This window comes from Taudactylus pleione, unplaced genomic scaffold (genome assembly GCF_031769625.1).
Source record: "Taudactylus pleione unplaced genomic scaffold, aTauple2 ptg000226l, whole genome shotgun sequence".
In the NCBI taxonomy this organism is placed as follows: domain Eukaryota; kingdom Metazoa; phylum Chordata; class Amphibia; order Anura; family Myobatrachidae; genus Taudactylus; species Taudactylus pleione.
In genome coordinates this window covers 12,766-35,474 of record NW_028284628.1, presented here as the reverse complement: position 1 = coordinate 35,474, position 22,709 = coordinate 12,766, and the positions used below count along the sequence as shown (strand labels likewise).

General features: G+C 43.7%; 7 protein-coding genes across 7 annotated transcripts; 4 read left to right on the top strand and 3 right to left on the bottom strand.

Moving 5' to 3' along the window:
• Nucleotides 1-428: 428 nt before the first annotated feature.
• LOC148517080 (histone H3) lies at nt 429-911 on the top strand. Its single transcript, XM_088479067.1, has one exon. The coding sequence runs from the start codon at nt 443-445 to the stop codon at nt 851-853; it is 411 nt and encodes a 136-aa protein (XP_088335193.1). The 5' UTR covers nt 429-442; the 3' UTR covers nt 854-911.
• Nucleotides 912-1,784: 873 nt separating this feature from the next.
• On the bottom strand, nt 1,785-2,209 carry LOC148517079 (histone H2A type 1-like). The gene has a single exon (XM_088479068.1). The coding sequence runs from the start codon at nt 2,198-2,200 to the stop codon at nt 1,808-1,810; it is 393 nt and encodes a 130-aa protein (XP_088335194.1). The 5' UTR covers nt 2,201-2,209; the 3' UTR covers nt 1,785-1,807.
• Nucleotides 2,210-2,499: 290 nt separating this feature from the next.
• Nucleotides 2,500-2,975, top strand: LOC148517078 (histone H2B 1.1-like). Its single transcript, XM_088479066.1, has one exon. It carries the CDS (start codon nt 2,532-2,534, stop codon nt 2,910-2,912), a length of 381 nt encoding a protein of 126 aa, XP_088335192.1. The 5' UTR covers nt 2,500-2,531; the 3' UTR covers nt 2,913-2,975.
• A 690-nt stretch (nt 2,976-3,665) lies between these two features.
• On the bottom strand, nt 3,666-21,146 carry LOC148517075 (histone H2A type 1-like). Its single transcript, XM_088479071.1, has 2 exons — nt 20,719-21,146; nt 3,666-3,768 (listed from the first exon to the last, which is right to left on the bottom strand). Exons 1-2 carry the CDS (start codon nt 21,105-21,107, stop codon nt 3,681-3,683), a joined length of 477 nt encoding a protein of 158 aa, XP_088335197.1. The 5' UTR covers nt 21,108-21,146; the 3' UTR covers nt 3,666-3,680.
• Nucleotides 13,769-14,238, bottom strand: LOC148517077 (histone H2A type 1). The gene has a single exon (XM_088479065.1). It carries the CDS (start codon nt 14,230-14,232, stop codon nt 13,840-13,842), a length of 393 nt encoding a protein of 130 aa, XP_088335191.1. The 5' UTR covers nt 14,233-14,238; the 3' UTR covers nt 13,769-13,839.
• On the top strand, nt 16,933-17,390 carry LOC148517076 (histone H3). The gene has a single exon (XM_088479072.1). It carries the CDS (start codon nt 16,949-16,951, stop codon nt 17,357-17,359), a length of 411 nt encoding a protein of 136 aa, XP_088335198.1. The 5' UTR covers nt 16,933-16,948; the 3' UTR covers nt 17,360-17,390.
• A 278-nt stretch (nt 21,147-21,424) lies between the features above and the next one.
• LOC148517074 (histone H2B 1.1-like) lies at nt 21,425-22,047 on the top strand. The gene has a single exon (XM_088479064.1). It carries the CDS (start codon nt 21,460-21,462, stop codon nt 21,838-21,840), a length of 381 nt encoding a protein of 126 aa, XP_088335190.1. The 5' UTR covers nt 21,425-21,459; the 3' UTR covers nt 21,841-22,047.
• The last annotated feature ends 662 nt before the right edge of the window (nt 22,048-22,709 follow it).

Sequence of the window (22,709 nt, the reverse complement as noted above, 5' to 3'; positions counted from 1 at the left end):
CCGCCCATGGCAGCTATTCAGCGAGGTGATTACTGTCTGTCTTTAGACCCGACACGAGTCCTATAGTGTAGTGATGCAATATCTCCGTCCGTATGTAGGGGGTCGCTCTTTGATTCTTCTCGCTGGTATACAAGGACATCATTTCCGATTAAATTACATCGACTGAACTTTGAACTAAACAATTAAAAAAAAAAAACAATTTATTGCAACTCGTGTCATTCCCGCACTGGCCTGTTATATTATATACTTTACATACCTAATAACGGATGAAACGAAAAATCTTGGCGGGCCTTTTGAAAGTTACAACGACTTTACCTCAGCCAATCAGAATGATGGGCGTCTTTAATTCATCAAATCACAACGCAGCACTGTGGATAAATAGAGTTGTTTTCGACTATTCTTTATTCATTCTTCTTCCTACATTACTGTAGTGTATAGTACGATGGCCAGGACAAAGCAGACCGCCCGCAAATCTACTGGAGGGAAAGCTCCCCGCAAGCAGCTGGCAACCAAGGCAGCTCGGAAGAGCGCCCCAGCTACCGGCGGCGTGAAGAAGCCTCACCGCTACCGACCCGGAACTGTTGCGCTCCGAGAGATACGACGCTACCAGAAATCCACCGAATTGCTGATCCGCAAGTTGCCCTTCCAGCGCCTGGTGAGAGAGATCGCCCAGGACTTTAAGACCGACCTGCGTTTCCAGAGCTCTGCCGTTATGGCCCTGCAAGAGGCCAGCGAGGCTTATCTGGTCGGGCTCTTCGAGGACACCAACCTGTGTGCCATTCACGCCAAGAGGGTGACCATCATGCCCAAAGACATCCAGCTGGCCCGCAGGATCCGAGGCGAGAGGGCATAGACTATACTCAGCACTACTACATACACGCAGCACAAAGGCTCTTTTCAGAGCCACCAAATCTTTCTAAACGAGCTGAAGCATCAACTATATATTTCTAGAATTGGAAGAATGCTGATAAAGCTTTCTAGACTCCTAGGTGAAATCTACATGACCTGTCTCCTTATTTAGTAGCTACGCAGCGCGTACTTTGTAGTACCCCGCACACTGTTGCTGCATTGGACAATATGAGGGACCGTTTTTATCATTTAGTAATTGTTTCAACTGAAGTTAAAGCTTTTCATATATAGAGCAGAACGTTAGGCAGTTCACAAGGCTGCAAAGCTTGGGGAGAGATCAAGTGGATGGGGATAGAGTACCAACTAATCAGGTCCTGTCCTTTTACAGGCTGTTTGAAAAAAATGAGTTAGGAGCTAATTGGCTGGTACTTTATCTGTCTCCAAGCTGTGATAAAGCTCCCCCTGAAGCGCTTGAGAGCTATGGTAGCCAATCCCTCCCCCTCATGTGCTCTGCGTGGTTGATTTTCTTACACGTGAGTTCAGTACACTAATGTTTAAAACATACAATGGCTCTGCCGCTTCTCCCGCTAAATCGGGCTCATATACTCGCACTTATGTCACAAGTAGCCGTTACAATTCAAGTTAAAGCCCTTGACGTATAGATCAGAATGTTTAGGCTTTCTTGTACAGTTCACTGAGCTACACCCTGCTCCTTAACAGAGCCATCCCCACGTTCTATGAAGAGCTATAGAAAAACTCCCCTTTTAGGTGTCTGCCGGTCACTGCACTATTACAAGTTCTCCAATTATCTAAAGCGCACAAAGGCTCTCCCGCCAAATCGGGCACATTTACTCGCACTGGTATTTTTTTTTTAAGACATGAATAAGCGCTTCAGGGACGGGGTGGGTGGCTCTGGAAAGAGCCTTTGTGTTGTTGGGACAAATATCTAGCAGTAACTTTATTTGCTTTTAGCTGCCTTGTGGCTCTCGGTCTTCTTAGGCAGTAGTACAGCCTGGATGTTGGGCAGGACGCCTCCCTGGGCGATGGTCACCCCACCGAGCAACTTGTTTAGCTCTTCGTCATTGCGCACAGCCAACTGTAGGTGGCGGGGTATGATACGGGTCTTCTTGTTATCTCGGGCTGCGTTTCCAGCAAGCTCCAGAATCTCAGCCGTCAGATACTCAAGCACTGCGGCCAGATACACTGGGGCTCCGGCTCCCACACGCTCAGCATAGTTTCCCTTCCTCAGTAGACGGTGAACGCGACCTACAGGGAACTGGAGATCAGCCCGAGATGAACGAGTCTTAGCCTTTGCCCTGGTCTTGCCGCCTTGTTTCCCTCTTCCAGACATCCTCTTCACACCGAAAGGTGGAGAAGAGTCTATAACATGCCCCTTCTCCTTTTTTTATATATATTATGACGGTTTCAATTACTCGCTCTTTGATTGGTCTGCTTACACGGCAACCAATGCAGCATAAGTTCATGCACTGACCAATCAGCAAATGTAGGGTGGGATTACAATGCCGTTCAACTTCACATGATACGTCTACCCAATAGTGTAGACTGCAGAGGTGAAGCCTCATTAGCATGGGTTGTCTATAAATAGAGAAGATCTGGCAGTGGTTGGGTAGTTTTGTCTTTTGAATTGGTTGTTATCTGGAGTGAGAATTTGGTCTTTGACAATGCCTGATCCAGCCAAGTCTGCTCCGGCCCCCAAGAAAGGCTCCAAGAAAGCGGTGACTAAGACCCAGAAGAAAGATGGGAAGAAGCGTAGGAAGACCAGGAAGGAGAGTTACGCCATTTACGTCTACAAGGTGCTGAAGCAGGTGCACCCAGATACCGGCATCTCCTCCAAGGCTATGGGCATCATGAACTCCTTTGTGAATGATATCTTTGAGCGCATTGCAGGGGAAGCTTCCCGCCTGGCTCATTACAACAAGCGCTCCACCATCACTTCCCGGGAGATCCAGACCGCCGTACGCCTCCTGCTACCGGGAGAACTGGCCAAACACGCCGTGTCCGAGGGCACCAAGGCCGTCACCAAGTACACCAGCGCCAAGTGATCTTTTCTTCTACTTCCCGCATAAACACAAAGGCTCTTCTAAGAGCCACCCACCTCCTCACTAATCGTGCTGTAACTATTGCTGTGACCCCTGTACTGGACTAATAGTAATATGCTTTTTTTCGAGCCTTCCATACACTTTTTTTTAAATTAAATTAAGCAAAATTGATATGGCGATTCCACTCATGTATTTTCTGTGTCCTTTATGTTGATGTCGGCGCTCAGCTAGAATAGCTTTTGGTTTTTAATGTCAGATATTGAACGCTAACAGCTAATCTGTGCAGCAGCAGCGACCTCGTCTGGTCATTGGTGGAATAGCTGTTATGTATACATTTCGGTTATACTCTAATCTGCAATATCTGTCCCCAGGGTATTATACGTGTACAGTTTTAAATTGTCAGTTGAGTTCAATAAAGCTTTATATTATCCCCGTCATTTATATCTAAAATCTCTCACGTATCAGTCAGTAAAAGAACAGCTCAGCCATAGCGGTGTAAGCAATAAATGCTCCATGTTACTGCAGCTGTCTAAAAAGAATTCTTCTTACAAGAGAAAAAAACGCCCTTTATTATGCAATCATTGCCTTTACCTCATTAAATAATCTCAACCAATAAAAATAGAGAGGAATTTGATAAGCAGAGAATAACTGAATTTCCAGTGGACATAAGAATAATGTCTTACTATGGAGGATGCAGTATCCAAAGTGCCGTACGTCTGGCTCACTGTATATGTCCTTCTTATTATAGTCCTTGTACACACAGGTCACTGCTTATGTGTGGTTATATGTAATATTGGTGTGGCAGAGGTAATGAGGAACCTCCCGAAGTGTTGGCTTCCACCCTCCTGAAGAAGTACTGCTGTACAAAAGAGAAGAGTCACATTAGTTACCTTCATTATGCCGCACAACTGATTACGAACATCTTTCCTACCACTATCAATGCACAACTGGCTATTTAAGGGTTAAATGACCCTTGAAACACCATAGCTAATTAATCAAAATGGTGAAAAATGGTCCATGTGCCCACTTTCCCAGCCTATGCCATGCCCAAATCCTTGTTGGGCAAGGCAAAATATAAGTAGGTCATTTGCATTTTGACCCCATCTCTTGTTTGCAAGTGTCATTTTTAAATCCCAAGGCTATTTAACCCTTGCAGCACTATAGCTACTTAATCAAATCAATACAATATGTACCTGTACCCACTTTGCCAGCCTATGTCATGCCCAAAACCCTGTTGGGCAAGGCAAAGTACAAGAGGGTTATATGTAAGTGACCCCCCCCCCCCTCTATCAGCTTTAAGTGTAATTTTTGTTGCCCATGGCTATTTAACCCTTGCAGCACTACAGCTACTTATTCAAATCAATACAATCTGTATCTGTGCCCACTTGCAAGCCTATTTCATGCCCAAAACCTTGTTGGGCAAGGCAAAATAAAAGTGGGTCATATCTAAGTGACCCCCCCCTCTGTTGGTTAGAAGTTGCAAATTGTATTTAACCCTTGCAACACTACAGCTAGTTATTCAAAATGGTTTAATTTGGTGCCAGTGCCCACTTTACCAGCCTATTGCAGCAACAGGATACTGACAAACCTTCAGCTCCACTCTTCAACTGGCAAGAGCATCAACCATATATGTGGAAATCTCAAACGGCACACCAACAAATCCAGCAGTCACATATATAAATTAGTGAAACACTAGTATATATGATAAAGGGTAAATATTACATTAGCGCTCGTTTTCTTCGACCACAGGGATTGTTTTTTCCTTTGGTCTCCGTTATTTCAAGAATGAGAAAACAAGTAGTATTCAATATGCAAAAATCAGATTTCCTGCCCAAAATCTTGTTGGGCAAGGACAATTGCAAGAGTGAATTTTGTAAGTGACCACCCTGAATGGGTTCACAGTGTCAAATTTGTGGCCCAAGGCTATTTAACACTTGCAGCACTTCAGTTATTTTTTCAAGATGGTATGATTTGGTGCCTATGCCCACTTTGCCAGCCTATATCAAGCCCAAATCTTTGTTGGGCCAGGCAAAATACAAGTGGGTCATATGTAAGTGACCCCCCGCTGTTGGATGGAAATGTCAAATTTGTAGCCCAAGGCTGTTTATAACCCTTGCAACTCTACAGCTACTTATTCAAAATAAAATATGGTGCCTCTGCCCACTTTGCCAGCCTATTTCATGCCCAAATCCTTGTTTGGCCAGGCATGATACAATTGTGTCATATGTAAGTAACCCCCCTGCTGTTGGCTGGAATTGTCAAATTTGTGGCACATGGCTATGTAATCCTTGCAACACTACAGCTTCACATTCAAAATTTGATCATTTGGTGCCTGTGCTGACTTTGCCAGCCTATTTCATTCCCAAAATACTTGTTGGGCCAGAAAAAATACAAGTGAATCATATGTAGGTGACTGTTCTCTTTTGTTTAGTAGTGTCAAATTTGTGGTTCAAGGCTATTTAACACTTGCAACACTATAGTTACCTATTTAAATCAATACAATTTGCACCTTTGCCAGCCTATTTCTTGCCCAACACCTTGTCGGGCCAGGTATAATACAATTGGGTCATATGTAAGTGATCCCCATCTGTAGGCTGCAAAGGTTAAATTTGTTGTCCAAGGCTAATTAACCCTTGCAGCACGACAGCTACTTATTCAAAAAGGTATAATTTGGTGCCTGTGCCCAATTTTCCAGCCTATTTCATGTACAAAACCTTGTTGGGCCAGGCACTATACAAGTGGTTCATATGTAAGTGACACCCCGCTGTTGGTTGGAATTGTCAAATTTGTTGCCCAAGGCTATTTAACACTTGCAACACTACAGCTACTAATTCAAAATGGTATCATTTTTGCATGTGCCCGCTTTGCCAGCATATTTCATGCCCAAAACCTTGTTAGGCCAGGCAAAATACAAGTGGGTCGTATGTAAGTGACCCCTTCTGTAGGTTGCAATGGTCAAATTTGTGGCTCAAGGCAGTTTAGCCCTTGCAACACTACAGTTACTTATTCACAATGGTACAATTTGGTGCCTGTGCCCACTTTACCAGCCTTTTGGAGCTACTGGATACAGACAAATCTTCAGCTCCGCTCTTCATTCCGGCAAGAACATCAACTATATATGTGGAAACCTCAAACAGCACACCAACAGCTCCAGCAGTCACATATATAAATTTGTGAAACACTAGTATATATGATAAAGGATAAATATTACATTAGCGCTCGTTTTCTTCCACCATAGGGATTGTTTTTCCCTTTGGTCTCCATTATTTCAAGATTGAGAAAACAAGTTGTGTAGTATTCAATGTGCATAAATCAGATTTCCTGCCCAAAATCTTGTTGGGCAAGGACAATTGCAGGAGTGAATTTTGTAAGTGACCACCCTGAATGGGTTCACAGTGTCAAATTTGTGGCGGAAGGCTATTTAACACTTGCAGCATTTCAGCTACATTTTCAAGATGGTATAATTTCGTGCCTATGCCCACTTTGCCAGCCTACTGTATTTCATGCCCAAATCTTTGTTGGCCAATAAAAACACAAGTGAATCATATGTAGGTGACTGTGGCCGGATGCCGACCACACGTGATTAAAATGGCTGCCTCGGCACTGAAGAGATTAACCCTCATGCCACAGCACCATTTTTCAAAGGAATTTTAGGCTCAGTGCGTCACTTACTGTGAATGTATATCTTTAATGTATTTTTTTAAAGTTTAATTTGAAGAGAATGCACTTACCTGTGATGCTCTGGATGGCCAGGGGATCCAGAGTCCTCAAAGGGCTGCTGGATCCCCCCAGCCCCTTCCAGAAGAAATAAAATATCCTCCTATGCAGCCTCATGCCTGGAAGTGGTATGAGGAGGTGCATAGGAAACTGGCTAAGGAGCTCAGATTCAGCAGAGGTGGCTGGCCTGGTCCCTTAGCAGATTCCTGGAAGTAGGGTTTTGGAGGGAAACCTCCCCTTGCCCTAGACGAGTCGACTCCTCGGTGGCGACCAAAACACCAGGTACTCTCAGGGGAGTGACCACTCCCCCCTGTCCATAGGGGACAATGTTAAATGTGCATGTGGCCAACACATGCACAGGTCATGCGCACTTAAAGAGATTGGTTGGAAACCACATTACGGACTAATCCCCTGTGGTAATGTGTATTGAAGTAGCATAAAAGAAGGTTTTGTGCCTGGTAAAATTGTACAACCCTTGTTTATCTTTTGTGGAGAACTGCTGATAAGATTCCTGTATGCTAATGTACCCCTTCATTCGGAAGGTTGAGTCAATTTTAAGACTTTGAGCAATAAACATCTTGCCTGACTTCAATTGCATCTTATTCCTGCGACCAACATAATTGCGCCAAATGCTATTCCGTTCTTCGGCTGTTCTGGGTAAGAGCTCAGCGTCTCCAAGTTCAAGCCCTTTGCCAACTACCATGCAGACCTGGTCCATTTCGAGGGATCAGGAGGAATCAGCCGACACCAATCAGGGGGTGTGGCTGCAGCTTGTCAAACGCATACGCAACAGTAGCAGTTCCAGGTGCCGAGGTAAGAGCCTGAGTGTACCTAAGAAGTGATTCTAAATGCCAATGGTAGAGTTTGGTGGTGGCAGCATCGTTACGCCCACGGCACAGTGGGCGGAGTCAGTGACAGGCGGTCACTGACGGTAACCGGGAATCCCTGATACCCCAAGGTCAAGTGGGGATCGAACCACCCAACCTATGATCGGGAGTCCATCTGGTCACAGTGACATATCTCTGTTGCTTGGAAGTGTCAAATTTGTGGCCCAAAGCTATTTTACCCTTTCAACAATACAGCTATTTATTGAAAATGTGGTGCCTGTGCTCAGTTTGCCAGCCTTTTTCATGCCCAAAATCTTGTTGTGCCAGGCAAAATACAAGTGGGTCTTTTATAAGTGACCTCCCTCTGTAGTTTGCAAAGGTCAAATTTGTGGCACAAGGCTGTTTAGCTACTTATTAAAATCAATACATTCTGTATCTGTGCCCACTTTGCCAGCCTATTTCATGCCCCAAACCTTTTTGGGCCAGCCAAGATAAAATTGGCTCATATGTAATTGACATTTCTCTGTTGCCTGTAAGTGACAAATTTGTGGCCCAAGGCTATTTAACACTTGCAGTACAACAGCTACTTATTCAAAATGGTATAATTAGGTGCCTGTGTCCACTTTACCAGCCTACTTCATGCCCAAAATTCTTGTGGGCAAGAAAAAATACAATTGAATCATATGTAGGTGGGCTGTCCAAACTTTGCAAGCCTATTTCATGCCCAAAGTCTTGTTGGGTCAGGCCAAATACAAGAGGGTCATATCTCAGTGACCCCCTCTGCTGGATAGAAGTCTCAAATTTGTGGTCCAAGGCTTTTTACCCCTTGCAGCATGACAGCTACTTATTCAAAATTGAATAATTTGGTGCCTGTGCCCACTTTTCCTGCCTATGTCATGCACAAAACCTTGTTAGGTTAGGCAAAATACAAGTGGGTCTTGACCACCCTCTGTAGGTTGAAAAAGTCAAATTTCTGGCCCAAGGCTATTTAACCCTTGCAGTACGACAGCTACTTATTCAAAATTTTATAATTTGGTGCCTGTGCCCACTTTTCCAGCTTTTTTTATGCCCAAAACCTTGTAGGGCCAGTCAAAATACAATTGGGTCATATGTAAGTGACTTTTCTCTGTTGGTTGGAAGTGTCAAATTTGTGGTCCAAGGTTATTTTAACCTTTCAACAATACAGCTATTTATTCAAAATTTGGTGCCTGTGCTCAGTTTGCCAGCCTTTTTCATGCCCAAAACCATGTTGCGCCAGGCAAAATACAATTGGGTCTTTTATAAGTGACTGCTCTCTGTTGGTTGCAAATGTCAAATTTGTTGCCCAAGGCTATTTAATACTTGCAACACTACGGATACTTATTCAAATCAATACAATCTGTATCTGTGCCCACTTTGTCAGCCTATTTCATGCCCAAAACCCTGTTGGGCCAGGCAAAATACAATTGAATCATATGTAAGTGACATATTTCTGTTGCTTAGAAGTGTCATATTTGTGGCCCAAGTTTTTTTCACCCTTGCAACACTAGAGCTACTTATTCAAAATGATATAATTTGGTACCTATGCCCACATTTCCAGCCTATTTCATGCACAAAACCTTGTTGGGCCAGGCAAAATAAAAGTGAGTCATATGTAAGTGACACACCACTGTTGTTTGGAATTGTCAAATTTGTGGCCCAAGACTATTTAACCCTTGCAGTTCTACAGCTCCTCATTCAAAATGTTTGGTGCCTTTTCCCACTTTGCCAGCCTATTTCATGGCCTAAACCTTGTTGGGCCAGGCAAAATACAAGTGCATCAAATGTGACACCCACTGTTGGTTGGAATTGTCAAATTGTGGCCCAAGGCTATTTAATACTTGCAACACTACAGCTACTTATTCAAATGGTATAATTTGGTGCATGTGCCCGCTTTGCCAGTCTATTTCATGCCCAAAATACTTGTTGGGCCACAAAAAATACAAGTGAATCATATGTAGGTGACCATTGTCTTATTTGGTAGTGTCAAATTTGTCATTCAAGGCTATTTGAACACTACAGCTACTTTTTGAAATCAATAAAATTTGCACCTTTGCCCACTTTGCCAGCCTATTTCATGCCCAAAACCTTGTTGGGCCAGGCAAAATACAAGTGGGTCATATCTAAGTGACCCCACCTCTGTTGGTTAGAAGTCTCAAATTTCTGGTCCACGGCTATTTAATCCTTGCAGCACGACAGCTGACTTATTCAAAATGGTATAATTTGGTGCCTGTGCCCACTTTGCCAGCCTATTTCATACACAAAACCTTGTTAGGTCAGGCAAAATACAAGTGGGTCATGTATATGTGACTCCAGTCCTTAGGTTGGAAGGGTCAAATTTGTGGCCCAAGGCTATTTAACCCTTGCAACACTACAGCTACTTATTCAAAATGGTATAATTTGGTGCCTGTGCCCACTTTGTCAGCCTATGATTTGTCTATATTACTTTTGTTTATTATTAAATATTTTTATGTTTATAAATTACTGTGTGTTTACTAATGTCCCAACATTATAGCGCAGTATTTCATTGTTCTGTTTTTTCAAATTAGGTTGCCAATCACATCTTCCATTTACTGCTGCATTAATACTTGATCCTCCTACCTGTCTAGCGCTGGGTATATATTCTTTCAGCCTATTTCTTGCCCAAACCCTTGTTGGACCAGGCAAATTACAGTTAAAACAATTGAATTACAACACAAATTTCAATATAACTTGTTCTGAATAATAAGCTGGAGCACTAATAAGAAGTGAATAATAAGCTGGAGCACTAATAAGAAGTGAATAATAAGCTGGAGCATTAAGAAGAAGTTAATAAGAGGCTGGATCACTAATAAGAGAATAAGAGGCTGGAGCACTAATAAGAAGTGAATAATAAGCTGGAACACTAAAAACAAGTTAATAATAAGCTGCAGCACTAATAAGAAGTTAATAATAAGATGGAGCACGAATAGGAAGTGAATAAGAAGCTGGAACACTAATAAGAAGTGAATAATAAGCTGGAGCACTAATAAGAAGTGAATAAGAGGCTGGAGCACGAACAGGAAGTGAATAAGAAGCTGGAGCACTAAGAAGAAGTTATTAAGAAGTTGGAGCACTAATAAGAAGTGAGTAATAAGCTGGAGCACTAAGAAGAAGTGAATAAGAGGCTGGAGCACTAATAAGAAGTGAATAAGAGGCTGGAGCACGAATAGGAAGAGAATAAGAAGCTGGAGCACTAAGAAGAAGTTAATAAGAAGCTGGAGCACTAATAAGAAGTGAATAATAAGCTGGAGCATTAAGAAGAAGTTAATAAGAGGCTGGAGCACTAATAAGAAGTGAATAAGAGGCTGGAGCACTAATAAGAAGTGAATAATAAGCTGGAACACTAAAAACAAGTTAATAATAAGCTGCAGCACTAATAAAAAGTTAATAATAAGATGGAGCACGAATAGGAAGTGAATAAGAAGCTGGAACACTAATAAGAAGTGAATAATAAGCTGGAGCACTAAGAAGAAGTGAATAAGAGGCTGGAGCACTAATAAGAAGTGAATAAGAGGCTGGAGCACGAATAGGAAGTGAATAAGAAGCTGGAGCACTAAGAAGAAGTTAATAAGAAGCTGGAGCACTAATAAGAAGTGAATAAAAAGCTGCAGCACTAAAAAGAAGTTAATAATAAGCTGCAGCACTAATAAGAAGTGAATAATAAGCTGCAGCACGAATAGGAAGTGAATAAGAGGCTGTAGCACTAATAAGAAGTGAATAAGAAGCTGGAGCACTAATAAGAAGTGAATAAGAGGCTGGAGCACTAATAAGAAGTGAATAAGAAGCTGGAGCACTAATAAGAAGTGAATAAGAAGCTGGAGCACGAATAAGAAGTGAATAAGAAGCTGGAGCACGAATAAGAAGTGAATAAGAGGCTGGAGCACTAATAAGAAGTGAATAAGAAGCTGGAGCACGAATAAGAAGTGAATAAGAAGCTGGAGCACTAATAAGAAGTGAATAAGAGGCTGGAGCACTAATAAGAAGTGAATAATAAGATGGAGAACGAATAGGAAGTGAATAAGAAGCTGGAGCACTAATAAAAAGCTAACTTCAGCCATGTCTGCACCAGTATGGACTATTAATGTATGATATTCTCTCCCACATATTACTAATTATATTTCAGCTGCAACTGTTAGATGTTATATACGGTTACTGTACAGTACCTTTAGTACTGTATATGATTTGTATATCCGAGAGTCCCATTATTATAAACCACATTACTGTCCAGATGTAGAGATCTTTTTTCCTTCATGTACTTTCACAGATTTATGAGGTTAAATTGATATTTTGGATTAAATTGTATCCACTTACGTTTCAATAGAATAGGTACAATGTTATAATACGATTTACGGATTCCCAAAAGTATTATATTGTTTCCAATGCATACAGCAGTTCTGATTATACACATTTCTAAAGCTACTCAAAATTTGATAACTGAGACCTAACATATAAAGGTACCCTTGATACTTTCATGTAGATTATAGTGTGATCTCCCGTACATTAGCGAGTGTAGCTAGTAAGGCACATATATTATTGTTTCCACTCAATACTATCCCCGCCCATGGCAGCTATTCAGTACATTATATGTAATTACATTGTCTCTTTGGACCCGGGTCCTGTACTGTGGGGGTGCAATAACCCCGCCGTAAGTGGTCACCGTGACTGAAGCTCTTTCTTATTGGGACCCGCTTCATTCTCCCGCGAGTGCATGTGGCAGCCTCTAATTTGTTGGATATTCAGCTATTAATCGACTGTTGTAATGTATTTGCAGCCGCTGCACCCGGTTTTCATCTGTCCTTCTCCCCGAGTTCCCCACATGTACATTGGGTACAAGGAGCTACAATATCTCTGCTGTTACCGGAATTAGCGGTTCTGGAACTCAAAGCGGAATGGCGGCACCCAGCGTCTCACGCCCATTACCATTATTGTGCTGCTGCCGGAACATTTGGGCTATAAGCAACAGCAGGATCGCGGGTATTGGCCGTAGACAAACAGTGCTCACCGCTTCCATCCCACCAGCAGGGCGCCTACCGCCGCTACATATGTGACTCATTTCATTCCCAATCCGGCCTGTTACATAGAATAAAGGAGGAAATAGAAATTATTGGCGGGATTTTTGAAAATTGCAAATAATCTGCCTCAACCAATCAGGATTAAGCGCTTGTTTAAAATATCAAACCAGGACTGTCTGATACCCTCCGAGAGATCCGCCGCTATCAGACATCCACCGAGCTGCTGATCCGCCAGCGTCTGGTGAGAGAGATCGCCCAAGATTTCAAGACCGATCTGCGCTTCCAGAGCTCTGCCGTCATGGCCCTACAAGAGGCCAGCGAGGCTTATCTGGTCGGGCTCTTCGAGGACACCAACCTGTGCGCCATCCACGCCAAGAGGGTGACCATCATGCCCAAATTATACTTGGCACTCCTATACACGCAGCACAAAGGCTCTTTTCAGAGCCACAGCTGAAGCATAAACTACTTATTTATTTTTGAGCAACAGGATAATGACAAATCTTCATCCGGCAAGAACATCAACTATATATGTGGAAACCTCAAACGGCACACCAACAGCTCCAGCAGTCACATATATCAATTGGTGAAACACTAGTATACATGATAAAGGGTAAATATTACGTTAGCGCTCGTTTTCTTCCACCACAGGGATTGTTTTTCCCTGTGGTCTCCGTTATTTCAAGATAAAGAAAACAAGTTCTGTAGTATTCAATGTGCATAAATAAACACCATGTGGACCTCACAAATTATAAGTGCTTGTCTTTAAAATGTCATTTGTGACGTCAGCAACACCCCAATGGTATTGCCCTTACTTGATTTTATCTTGCAGTAAATCCCATCACTTTATTTTCACTGATTACACCAAAATTCTTCCTTGTTAGGTAAAATCCTTCCCACGTCAATGGAAGAAACGAAAAATGGAAAACAGTGCAATTCAGTTTATAATCGCAATTCTAGTCACATATCTGAACATGCATATACAATTTTATATATTCTTACAGTAAATATAATCCCCACTCCGCTTGCCAGAAATAAGAGCAATTGCAAATTCTTGTATGGCCGTAAGAAGCGATAGCAGTAAGTTTTTAAAGGAATTTAAAGTTTGTAAATGTGCGTAGACTAAAGTGGAACCAACCCTTCACAGCTGCTGTTCCTGATCTGGATGGAATGTTGGGGATGTTCTAAAACAAAGCGCTGCTAACCAGCCAGATAACGCTACAGTAAAAACCAAAACAAAAAATAGCAGCTCTCCTGGGAAGATGTGGGTGGCTCTGAAAAGAGCCTTTTTGGTGTTACAGGGACATGGGTTCTGTGGTGGAAGTTACCAGCATCACATTACTTGCTCTTGGCTGACTTGTGACTCTCCGTTTTCTTGGGCAGCAGCACGGCCTGGATGTTGGGCAGGACTCCCCCCTGGGCGATGGTCACTCCACCCAGCAATTTATTCAGTTCCTCATCATTGCGCACGGCGAGCTGGAGGTGGCGGGGGATGATGCGGGTCTTTTTGTTGTCGCGGGCAGCGTTACCTGCTAGCTCTAGAATCTCAGCCGTCAAGTACTCTAGTACTGCGGCCAAATACACTGGGGCTCCGGCACCAACACGCTCCGCATAATTTCCCTTCCTCAGGAGGCGGTGAACGCGGCCAACAGGAAACTGGAGACCGGCCCGAGATGAACGAGTCTTGGCCTTAGCCCGGGTCTTGCCACCTTGTTTACCTCTTCCAGACATGTTCTATGTAACAGAAACAACCACCTCACAGTGACCGCCCTCCTCATATATATATTGTCTGCGGGATCCCCTGTTTGCTCTGTGATTGGTTCAATGACACAGTCACCAATGCAGCTCAAGTTCTTGTATTAGCCAATGAAAGCTGTGCTATGGATGACCACTAATGAAGCCAGCCGAGGTAAAGCTTAATTTGCATAGCCTGCCTATAAATAGAGCTGATCTTGGTTTGGTCAGAATGATTTTCTGCAGAGTAAGTCGTTGTTTGTCTTGATAATGCTTGAACCAGCCAAGACTGCGTCGGCCCCCAAGAAAGGCTCCAAGAAAGCGGTGAATAAGACCCAGAAGAAAAATGGGAAGCAGCGTTGGAAGACCAGGAAGGAGAGTTACGCCATTTACGTCTACAAGGTGCTGAAGCAGGTGCACCCAGATACCGGCATCTTCTCCAAGGCTATGGGCATCATGAACTCCTTTGTGAATGATATCTTTGAGCGCATTGCAGGGGAAGCTTCACGCCTGGCTCATTACAACAAGCGCTCCACCATCACGCCGTGTCCGAGGGCACCAAGACCGTCACCAAGTACACCAGCGCCAAGTTATCTCCTCTTATGTCCCACATGAACACAAAGGCTCTTTTAAGAGCCACCCACCTCCTCTCTATCGAGCTGTAACTTTTACGGAACTGAGTTACAGAAACCTAGGCTGTATTTCACTCCTGTCTTACGTCGTTTTTGTCTGTTTTATTTGTTGGAATTGTTACTTGTTCTCAATACAGATTCCACCGATCATCGTGAGCTTTTTCACTACTTACTAGAGCCGGACATCTATTAGGTTCCTATCTGTGTTGCCATTTTATTAGTCTAACCTTGCGGTAAGTGGATATTGTATCCAAAATGAGGACCTTGTATTAAATACGTCCTAAGATGTTCTGTACGTCATTAAAAAGATGGTCTTATTGTTATTATTATTCTTTATTTATATGGCGCCACAAGTGTTCCGCAGCGCCGTACATATAACTAATAGGTGAACAAGAAACAAGTAACTTACAGTGCAGGACAAGGACACAACTTATATACATTGCTGAAATAGTGATTAAAGCACTCACAATAAGCTGCCGGGAGTTGGCAGTGACGTGTTAGGTGCCCTATGGGGAGTAGAGAGTAGAACAAAATGTAAAGAGAAGCACATGAGGGAAGAGGTCCCTGCTCATGAGAGCTTACATTCTAAGGGGAGGGGCAGACAGACAGGCGTGACACAGAAGGGGAAGATAGGAAGGAAAGAGCATGAGGTGGGTTAGAATTTAAACTTCACGTGGAGTATTACACCTGTCAAACATGTCAGTACACTTATTAATTAGCAGTAATTTATAAGATATATGTTACCAGGAAAGGCCTCTAGGTTCTGGATGATGATGCTCTTAAATACATTACACACTAAAGTTTTAAAAATAAATAAAATAACTAAATGGCTTTACACTCTGGCGTTATAATAATTCCTCAATCGCGATGTCTGCAGCTGAATGCTTTGACAACCAGGATCCACACACTACTATCTGTAATGACCATCTGATTATAGTAGTAGAGAAGGATGGGTTGCCATGAAAAGGACATGAGTATGTGCAGTGTGGGGTCCCCTTGTTTTTGTGTAAACATGTAAAATGAGCCTCTGGTTTTTACCTGTAAAATACTCTATTCCCACAGTTTGAGGTGTTGTGCACATGATTTAAAATATATTACATGCGGCCCTCGACAGTTTACTAAAGTGTGATTACCTTCCATCCCTCAATAATAATTGTCAACCCATGCTCAATGCCCTCCAGTGATGGCAGCACATGCACATGGGGTCCCATTGGGAAGCCAGAGTCCCCTAAATATACCACCTATCAGTATTTAATTAGTAATAACCAATTACTATCTGCACCAATATGGAATATTATGTTTTAGGTTGTGGTCTAAGGTAAAGATTGTATCCACTAATGTTTCATAGAATAGAAACAATTGTAAAATAATATTTACTGTTTCCCTTTAGTATCATATTTTGTTTCCAATGCATGCAGACCTACTGAGTATACTCAGATCTCATATTACTCACAATATGACAAATGATGCCTTCCATATAAATGTATTCTTAATGATTTTTCAATCAAATGGTTGTTTTATTGTGAATTTTGCACCATTTGCTGATATATTGATCTATGCTGTTTTTACTGCTGTGATTATATACTTGAAGTAGTGCTTGAAGTAGTGAGTGTAGCTTGAAGGAATCATTTTGTTTAAACACAAAACTGTCCCGCCCATGGCAGCTATTCAGCGATGTGATTACTGTCTGTCTTTAGACCCGACACGAGTCCTATAGTGTAGTGATGCAATATCACCGTCCGTATGTAGGGGGTCGCTCATTGATTCTTCTCGCTGGTATACAATTACAAGGACATAATTTCCGATTAAATTACATCGACTGAACTTTGAACTAAACAATTTATTGCAACTCGTGCATTCCCGCACTGGCATGTTATATTATATACTTTACATACCTAATAACGGATGAAACGAAAAATCTTGGCGGGCTTTTTGAAAGTTACAACGACTTTGCCTCAGCCAATCAGAATGATGGGCGTCTTTAAATCATCAAATCACAACGCAGCACTGTGGATAAATAGAGTTGTTTTCGACTATTCTTTATTCATTCTTTTTCCTACATTACTGTAGTGTATAGTACGATGGCCAGGACCAAGCAGACCGCCCGCAAATCTACTGGAGGGAAAGCTCCCCGCAAGCAGCTGGCAACCAAGGCAGCTCGGAAGAGCGCCCCAGCTACCGGCGGCGTGAAGAAGCCTCACCGCTACCGACCCGGAACTGTTGCGCTCCGAGAGATACGACGCTACCAGAAATCCACCGAACTGCTGATCCGCAAGTTGCCCTTCCAGCGCCTGGTGAGAGAGATCGCCCAGGACTTTAAGACCGACCTGCGTTTCCAGAGCTCTGCCGTTATGGCCCTGCAAGAAGCCAGCGAGGCTTATCTGGTCGGGCTCTTCGAGGACACCAACCTGTGTGCCATTCACGCCAAGAGGGTGACCATCATGCCCAAAGACATCCAGCTGGCCCGCAGGATCCGAGGCGAGAGGGCATAGACTATACTCGGCACTACTACATACACGCAGCACAAAGGCTCTTTTCAGAGCCACCAAATCTTTCTAAACGAGCTGAAGCATCAACTAAATATTTCTAGAATTGGAAGAATGCTGATAAAGCCTCAACTCCGCTTCCTCCCTAGGTGGAGTCCACATGAATACCGGTAGTATCCTTAATTAGCCTCATATCGCGTATTTTGTAGTGCCCCGCACCTTCCCACTGCATTGGTCAAAGGCAGAAGTCTCCTATTTACATGTAGCCGTTTCAATTGAAGTTGCATCCTTTTAAGTGTAGATTAGAACGTGGTTTCCCTGTACATTTCACCAAGCTGCACTCCTATCCTTTACAGAACCAACCCCCACGTTCTAGACCCAGAGCTATGGAAGAACTCCCCCTTTGTGTTTGCGGCATAAGGGCACTGCACTATGCCGCAAGTGCAGTGCCCTTAGCGGGAGAGATGGAAGCGCACAATGGCTCTTCCATCTCTCCAGCTAAATCGGCCATGAATCCGCTCTTTAGGGACAGGGTGGGTGGCTCTGGAAAGAGCCTTTGTGGTATGGTGGAAACAAAGATCTAGCAGTAACATCACTATAGTCGTCTTAGGCAGTAGTATGACCTCCCTGCGCGATGTTCAGCCCACCGAGCAATTTGTTTAGCCGGAAGAAGCTGTGAATGATGAAGGGGGGGGGGATTATTATGTCGTAAAAAAAAAAAAAACCACGAATTACTCAGCCATACCATGAGTTTTACTAGATTAAAGCTATTAAATTATTAACAACCCGCCCCCACACCCCAAGATTGAGACATTGAATGGTGATGTGTAAGCCCAGGAGGCTTTACATGGTTACCCACTAAATACAGTACAAGCGAATCACAAAGAAGCCCCTAGAGAACACGCCGTGCGTTTACAGCTCTGCCGAGAGGGTGGGTGGCTCTGAAAAGAGCCTTTGGTGTGATAAGGAAGAGGCTGCGGTTGTTTGTCCATTAATTCTTTACCGCTGCTTTCTTGGGCTTAGCCAACTTCTTGGCCGGACTCTTGGCAGTTTTGGGCTTAGCTGCTTTCTTGGCAGCTTTGGGCTTCGCTGCCATCTTGGCCGCCTTTTTAGGCTTCACGGCTTTAGGCTTCTTTGGGCTTTTGGCAGCAGCCGCCTTTGATGGTCTCTTTACTTTCTTCGGGCTCTTAGCAGCACTCGGAGCTTTCTTGGGCTTCTTCGGTGATTTGGCCACTTTCTTTGCCGCAGGCTTCTTGGGCTTCAGAGACTTCTGAGCAGCCTTCTTGTTTTCCACCGGCTTCTTACGGAGCCTGAAGCGCCGGTGCCTTTCACCTGAGTGAGGGTTCCTTTGGTCACCAGACTCTTCACACCCAGCTTGACGCGGCTGTTATTCTTCTCCACATCGTAGCCTCCCGCAGCCAGAGCCTTCTTTAAGGCGGCAAGCGAAACCCCACTGCGCTCTTTAGGATGAGTCTAAGGATGCATTTTTGTATACATTAAAATTAATAATTGTATTAGAGGGGTCGTCCCGAAACTGATATTGTCCCTATATTAAATGTGTCACAAGGTGCAGGATGTGACGCACAGGAGGATTCCTCCCTCATAGCCCAGAAGTTTCCTACTAGGTACGCCCGCACTGTATAAGAGGAGGACTTTGCCGCAGTGTTCGTATGTTTTTTTTTTGTTTCCACTGAGTGAAAGCGGTGATCAGGAAGCAGCATGTCTGGTAGAGGAAAAGGCGGAAAGGGGCTCGGAAAAGGAGGCGCTAAGCGGCACAGGAAGGTGCTTCGGGATAACATCCAAGGAATTACTAAGCCCGCCATCCGTCGTCTAGCCCGGAGAGGAGGCGTGAAGCGCATCTCCGGTCTCATTTATGAAGAGACCCGAGGGGTGTTGAAGGTCTTACTGGAGAACGTTATACGGGACGCCGTCACCTACACCGAGCACGCCAAGCGGAAAACTGTCACCGCTATGGATGTGGTGTATGCTCTGAAACGCCAGGGCCGCACACTCTATGGATTCGGAGGCTGAATACTAATGCACATCTAAAATTACTTCTCCCACAAAGGCTCTTTTAAGGGCCGCCCATCTCTTCTGTGAGAGCGCTATTGTAACGCACTGGTAATGTTTGTAATAGCTCCTGTGTACATAGTGAAGTATGTCTATTTAATTCGTCCAATCACATTATTTAGTAGTTACTGATGACAGTATTTTGATACAATTTAACAATTAGGCGCTTCAGTTGTCTACTAGCTGTCAGTGCTGCTTCATAAACTTGTGCTGATTCACATTCTAAAAGGTGATAGTAACAAGTTAACAACGAAGGTTTGGACTCTGCCACGTCCTGCTGACATGAGGAAAGAAATATGGGGAGGTACTGTATGTTCTACATAAAAAAAAATGGTTGCATAACCCTTTCTTTCATTTTGCAGCAGCAGGTTCTTTCCGTGTATGAAGGGAAACCATCTCACAGGTTTGGTAGGTTATCAACATTGTAACCTTTATATAGAATTTAAAGTTTGTGCATTGTTGAATAGGGATCTGGATTCAATGGACAAAACTGGCTGTTATATGTCCTGCTCACACTGATAAGAATTACACAGGCCGGCTAATATGGTTATAGCAAATTAATATTCAACCGTTACTACGATGGATGGAAAGAAATCACCGCCATATTCCAGCGCAGGACGCAGGTAATTTCCTCCCTCTCAATCTGGAAGAGTCAGCTTTGATATTATAGACGGGGTTTTTGAAATCTTCAAACGGTTACTTAAAACCAGTCAGTGTAGGGGGAATGAATACATCTTCCAATCAGCGTACAACATAATGTAGAGGTAGAATTGCTATAAGACATTCCCTGATCCCATTGTTTTGCCTGAATTTTCTTCTTTAAAATATGGACACGACCATTGCCGACAGGGCGTAAATCCATCGGCAGGAAAGCTCCCCGCAAGCAGCTGGCAACTAAAGCTGCTCCTTAAGTAGCCGCATAGCTAGCAGCGCCGCGGTATTCTGTAGTACCCGCATCTTCCTGCCAGCCTGTCGCTGCCTTGGACAACCAATCAGCTCCTGTCATTTTAGACAGTTTGAAAAATGAGTTAAGAGCTGATTGGTTGGTACTTTTTCTCTCTCCAAACTTTGATAAATCTCCCCCTAAAGCTCTTCAGAGCCTGCTAGAGTGTTATGGTATCAACTCCACCCCCTCTTGATCTATGCGGTTTGTAGTGAGCTCAGTGCACTAAATTATAAATCTTAAATCGGGCTCATATACTCGCATTGGAAATCAGCTCTTCAGGGACGGGTTGGGTGGCTCTGAAAAGAGCCTTTGTGTTATGGTGGGAACAAATATCTAGCAGTAACTTTACTTGCTCTTAGCGGACTTGTGGCTCTCGGTCTTCTTGGGCAGCAGTACAGCCTGGATGTTCGGCAGGACGCCTCCCTGGGCGATAGTCACCCCACCGAGCAACTTGTTTAGTTCTTCGTCATTGCGCACAGCCAACTGTAGGTGGCGGGGGATGATGCGAGTCTTCTTGTTATCTCGGGCGGCGTTTCCGGCAAGTTCTAGAATCTCAGCCGTCAGATACTCGAGCACTGCGGCCAGATACACTGGGGCTCCGGCTCCCACACGCTCAGCATAGTTTCCCTTCCTCAGTAGACGGTGGACGCGACCTACCGGAAATTGGAGTCCGGCCCGAGATGAACGAGTCTTAGCCTTTGCCCTGGTCTTACCGCCTTGTTTCCCTCTTCCAGACATGCTCGAGCCACACAGATACAAAGTTATACACGCTATAAAGATGAGGTAATGGGTCTATAACGTCGCCCTCCTCCTTACCTATATATACTAATATTGTATCCTGTACTTGCTCTGTGATTGGTTAGCTTACACGGCAACCAATGCAGCACAAGTTCATGCACTGACCAATCAACAAATGTAGGGTGGGGTTATGATGCCGTTCAACATCACATGATACGTCTACCCAATAGTGCAGTCTGCAGGGGTGAAGCCTCATTTGCATGAGTTGTCAATAAATAGAGCAGTTTCTGGGCGTTGATGGTCACATTTGTATTTTCTTGCTTTCTAAAGCTGTAGAGAGAGTTCATTGATAATGCCTGATCCAGCCAAATCTGCTCCGGCGGCTAAGAAAGGCTCAAAGAAAGCGGTGACTAAGACCCAGAAGAAAGATGGGAAGAAGCGTAGGAAGACCAGGAAGGAGAGTTACGCCATTTACGTCTACAAGGTGCTGAAGCAGGTGCATCCTGATACTGGCATCTCCTCTAAGGCTATGGGTATCATGAACTCTTTTGTGAATGATATTTTTGAACGCATTGCAGGGGAAGCTTCCCGCCTGGCTCATTACAACAAGCGCTCCACCATCACTTCCCGGGAGATCCAAACCGCTGTACGTCTGCTGCTGCCGGGAGAGTTGGCCAAGCACGCCGTGTCTGAGGGCACCAAGGCCGTCACCAAATACACCAGCGCCAAGTGATCTGCTTTCCTTCTCCCTCCCACATCAACACAAAGGCTCTTTTAAGAGCCACCCACCTCCTCTCTAATCGAGCTGTAGCTATTGCTGTGACCCCTGTACTGGGCTGATAGGAACGTGCTGTTTTCGATTCTTCTATGTTTTAACTTATATTTGATCAAAAAAATTGATATGGCGATTCCACTCATGTACATTCTGTATCCTTTATGTAGGTGTTGGTGCTCAGCTAGAACAGTTATTGAATTTTTGCTTTTTAATCTGTCGGAAATTGAACATTGGCAGCAGCAGCGACCTCATGTGGTCACTGGAGGAATAGTGGTTAAGTTAAAACTTCGTTTATAGTCTCATCTGCACTATCTGTCCCCAGTATTATACTAGTACAGCTTTAATGTCAGCTGAGTTCAATAAAGCTTTAGATTATCCCCTTCATTTGCCAATAATTGGAGGTGGGAGACTCATTTAATTAAAACCACAAACTATTGTTAGTTCATTTTATTTAAATACATATAAAGATTTATACAATCTACTTTTAATGTCTATACCTCACAGTGTGCTGATGGTTATCCTTATAAAGTGCACAATGCTTCCAAAGTTTCTGAGCATAGGGACGCTCGCTGCTACCCTCATATCTGTCCAGCGTAAACATCAGTAATATTGATGCAGATCGGGCAGCCATGCATCATACTGTAGTTGGCAAGTCTGACCAGCAGCAAACACAGCAGCTCTCATGCTGCGTAGGAGATCACAATGGATAATTTATGCACACCGCTGAAACAGGTAGACACCTGTGTTTACTTAACAACCCCCAGTTACCTCCCCCAAACCCTGGCTACCTGGCACTCACTTTGCAAATGTAATTATCGCTAAAAGAT

Coding starts and splice junctions, on each gene's coding strand:
- LOC148517080 (XM_088479067.1), top strand. CDS start 443: ATGGCCAGGACAAAGCAGACCGCCCGCAAATCTACTGGAGGGAAAGCT.
- LOC148517079 (XM_088479068.1), bottom strand. CDS start 2,200: ATGTCTGGAAGAGGGAAACAAGGCGGCAAGACCAGGGCAAAGGCTAAG.
- LOC148517078 (XM_088479066.1), top strand. CDS start 2,532: ATGCCTGATCCAGCCAAGTCTGCTCCGGCCCCCAAGAAAGGCTCCAAG.
- LOC148517077 (XM_088479065.1), bottom strand. CDS start 14,232: ATGTCTGGAAGAGGTAAACAAGGTGGCAAGACCCGGGCTAAGGCCAAG.
- LOC148517076 (XM_088479072.1), top strand. CDS start 16,949: ATGGCCAGGACCAAGCAGACCGCCCGCAAATCTACTGGAGGGAAAGCT.
- LOC148517075 (XM_088479071.1), bottom strand. CDS start 21,107: ATGTCTGGAAGAGGGAAACAAGGCGGTAAGACCAGGGCAAAGGCTAAG. Junction 3,769..20,718: donor CACAAGTCCGCTAAGAGCAA/GTAAAGTTACTG, acceptor TCTTTTGTACAG/CAGTACTTCTTCAGGAGGGT.
- LOC148517074 (XM_088479064.1), top strand. CDS start 21,460: ATGCCTGATCCAGCCAAATCTGCTCCGGCGGCTAAGAAAGGCTCAAAG.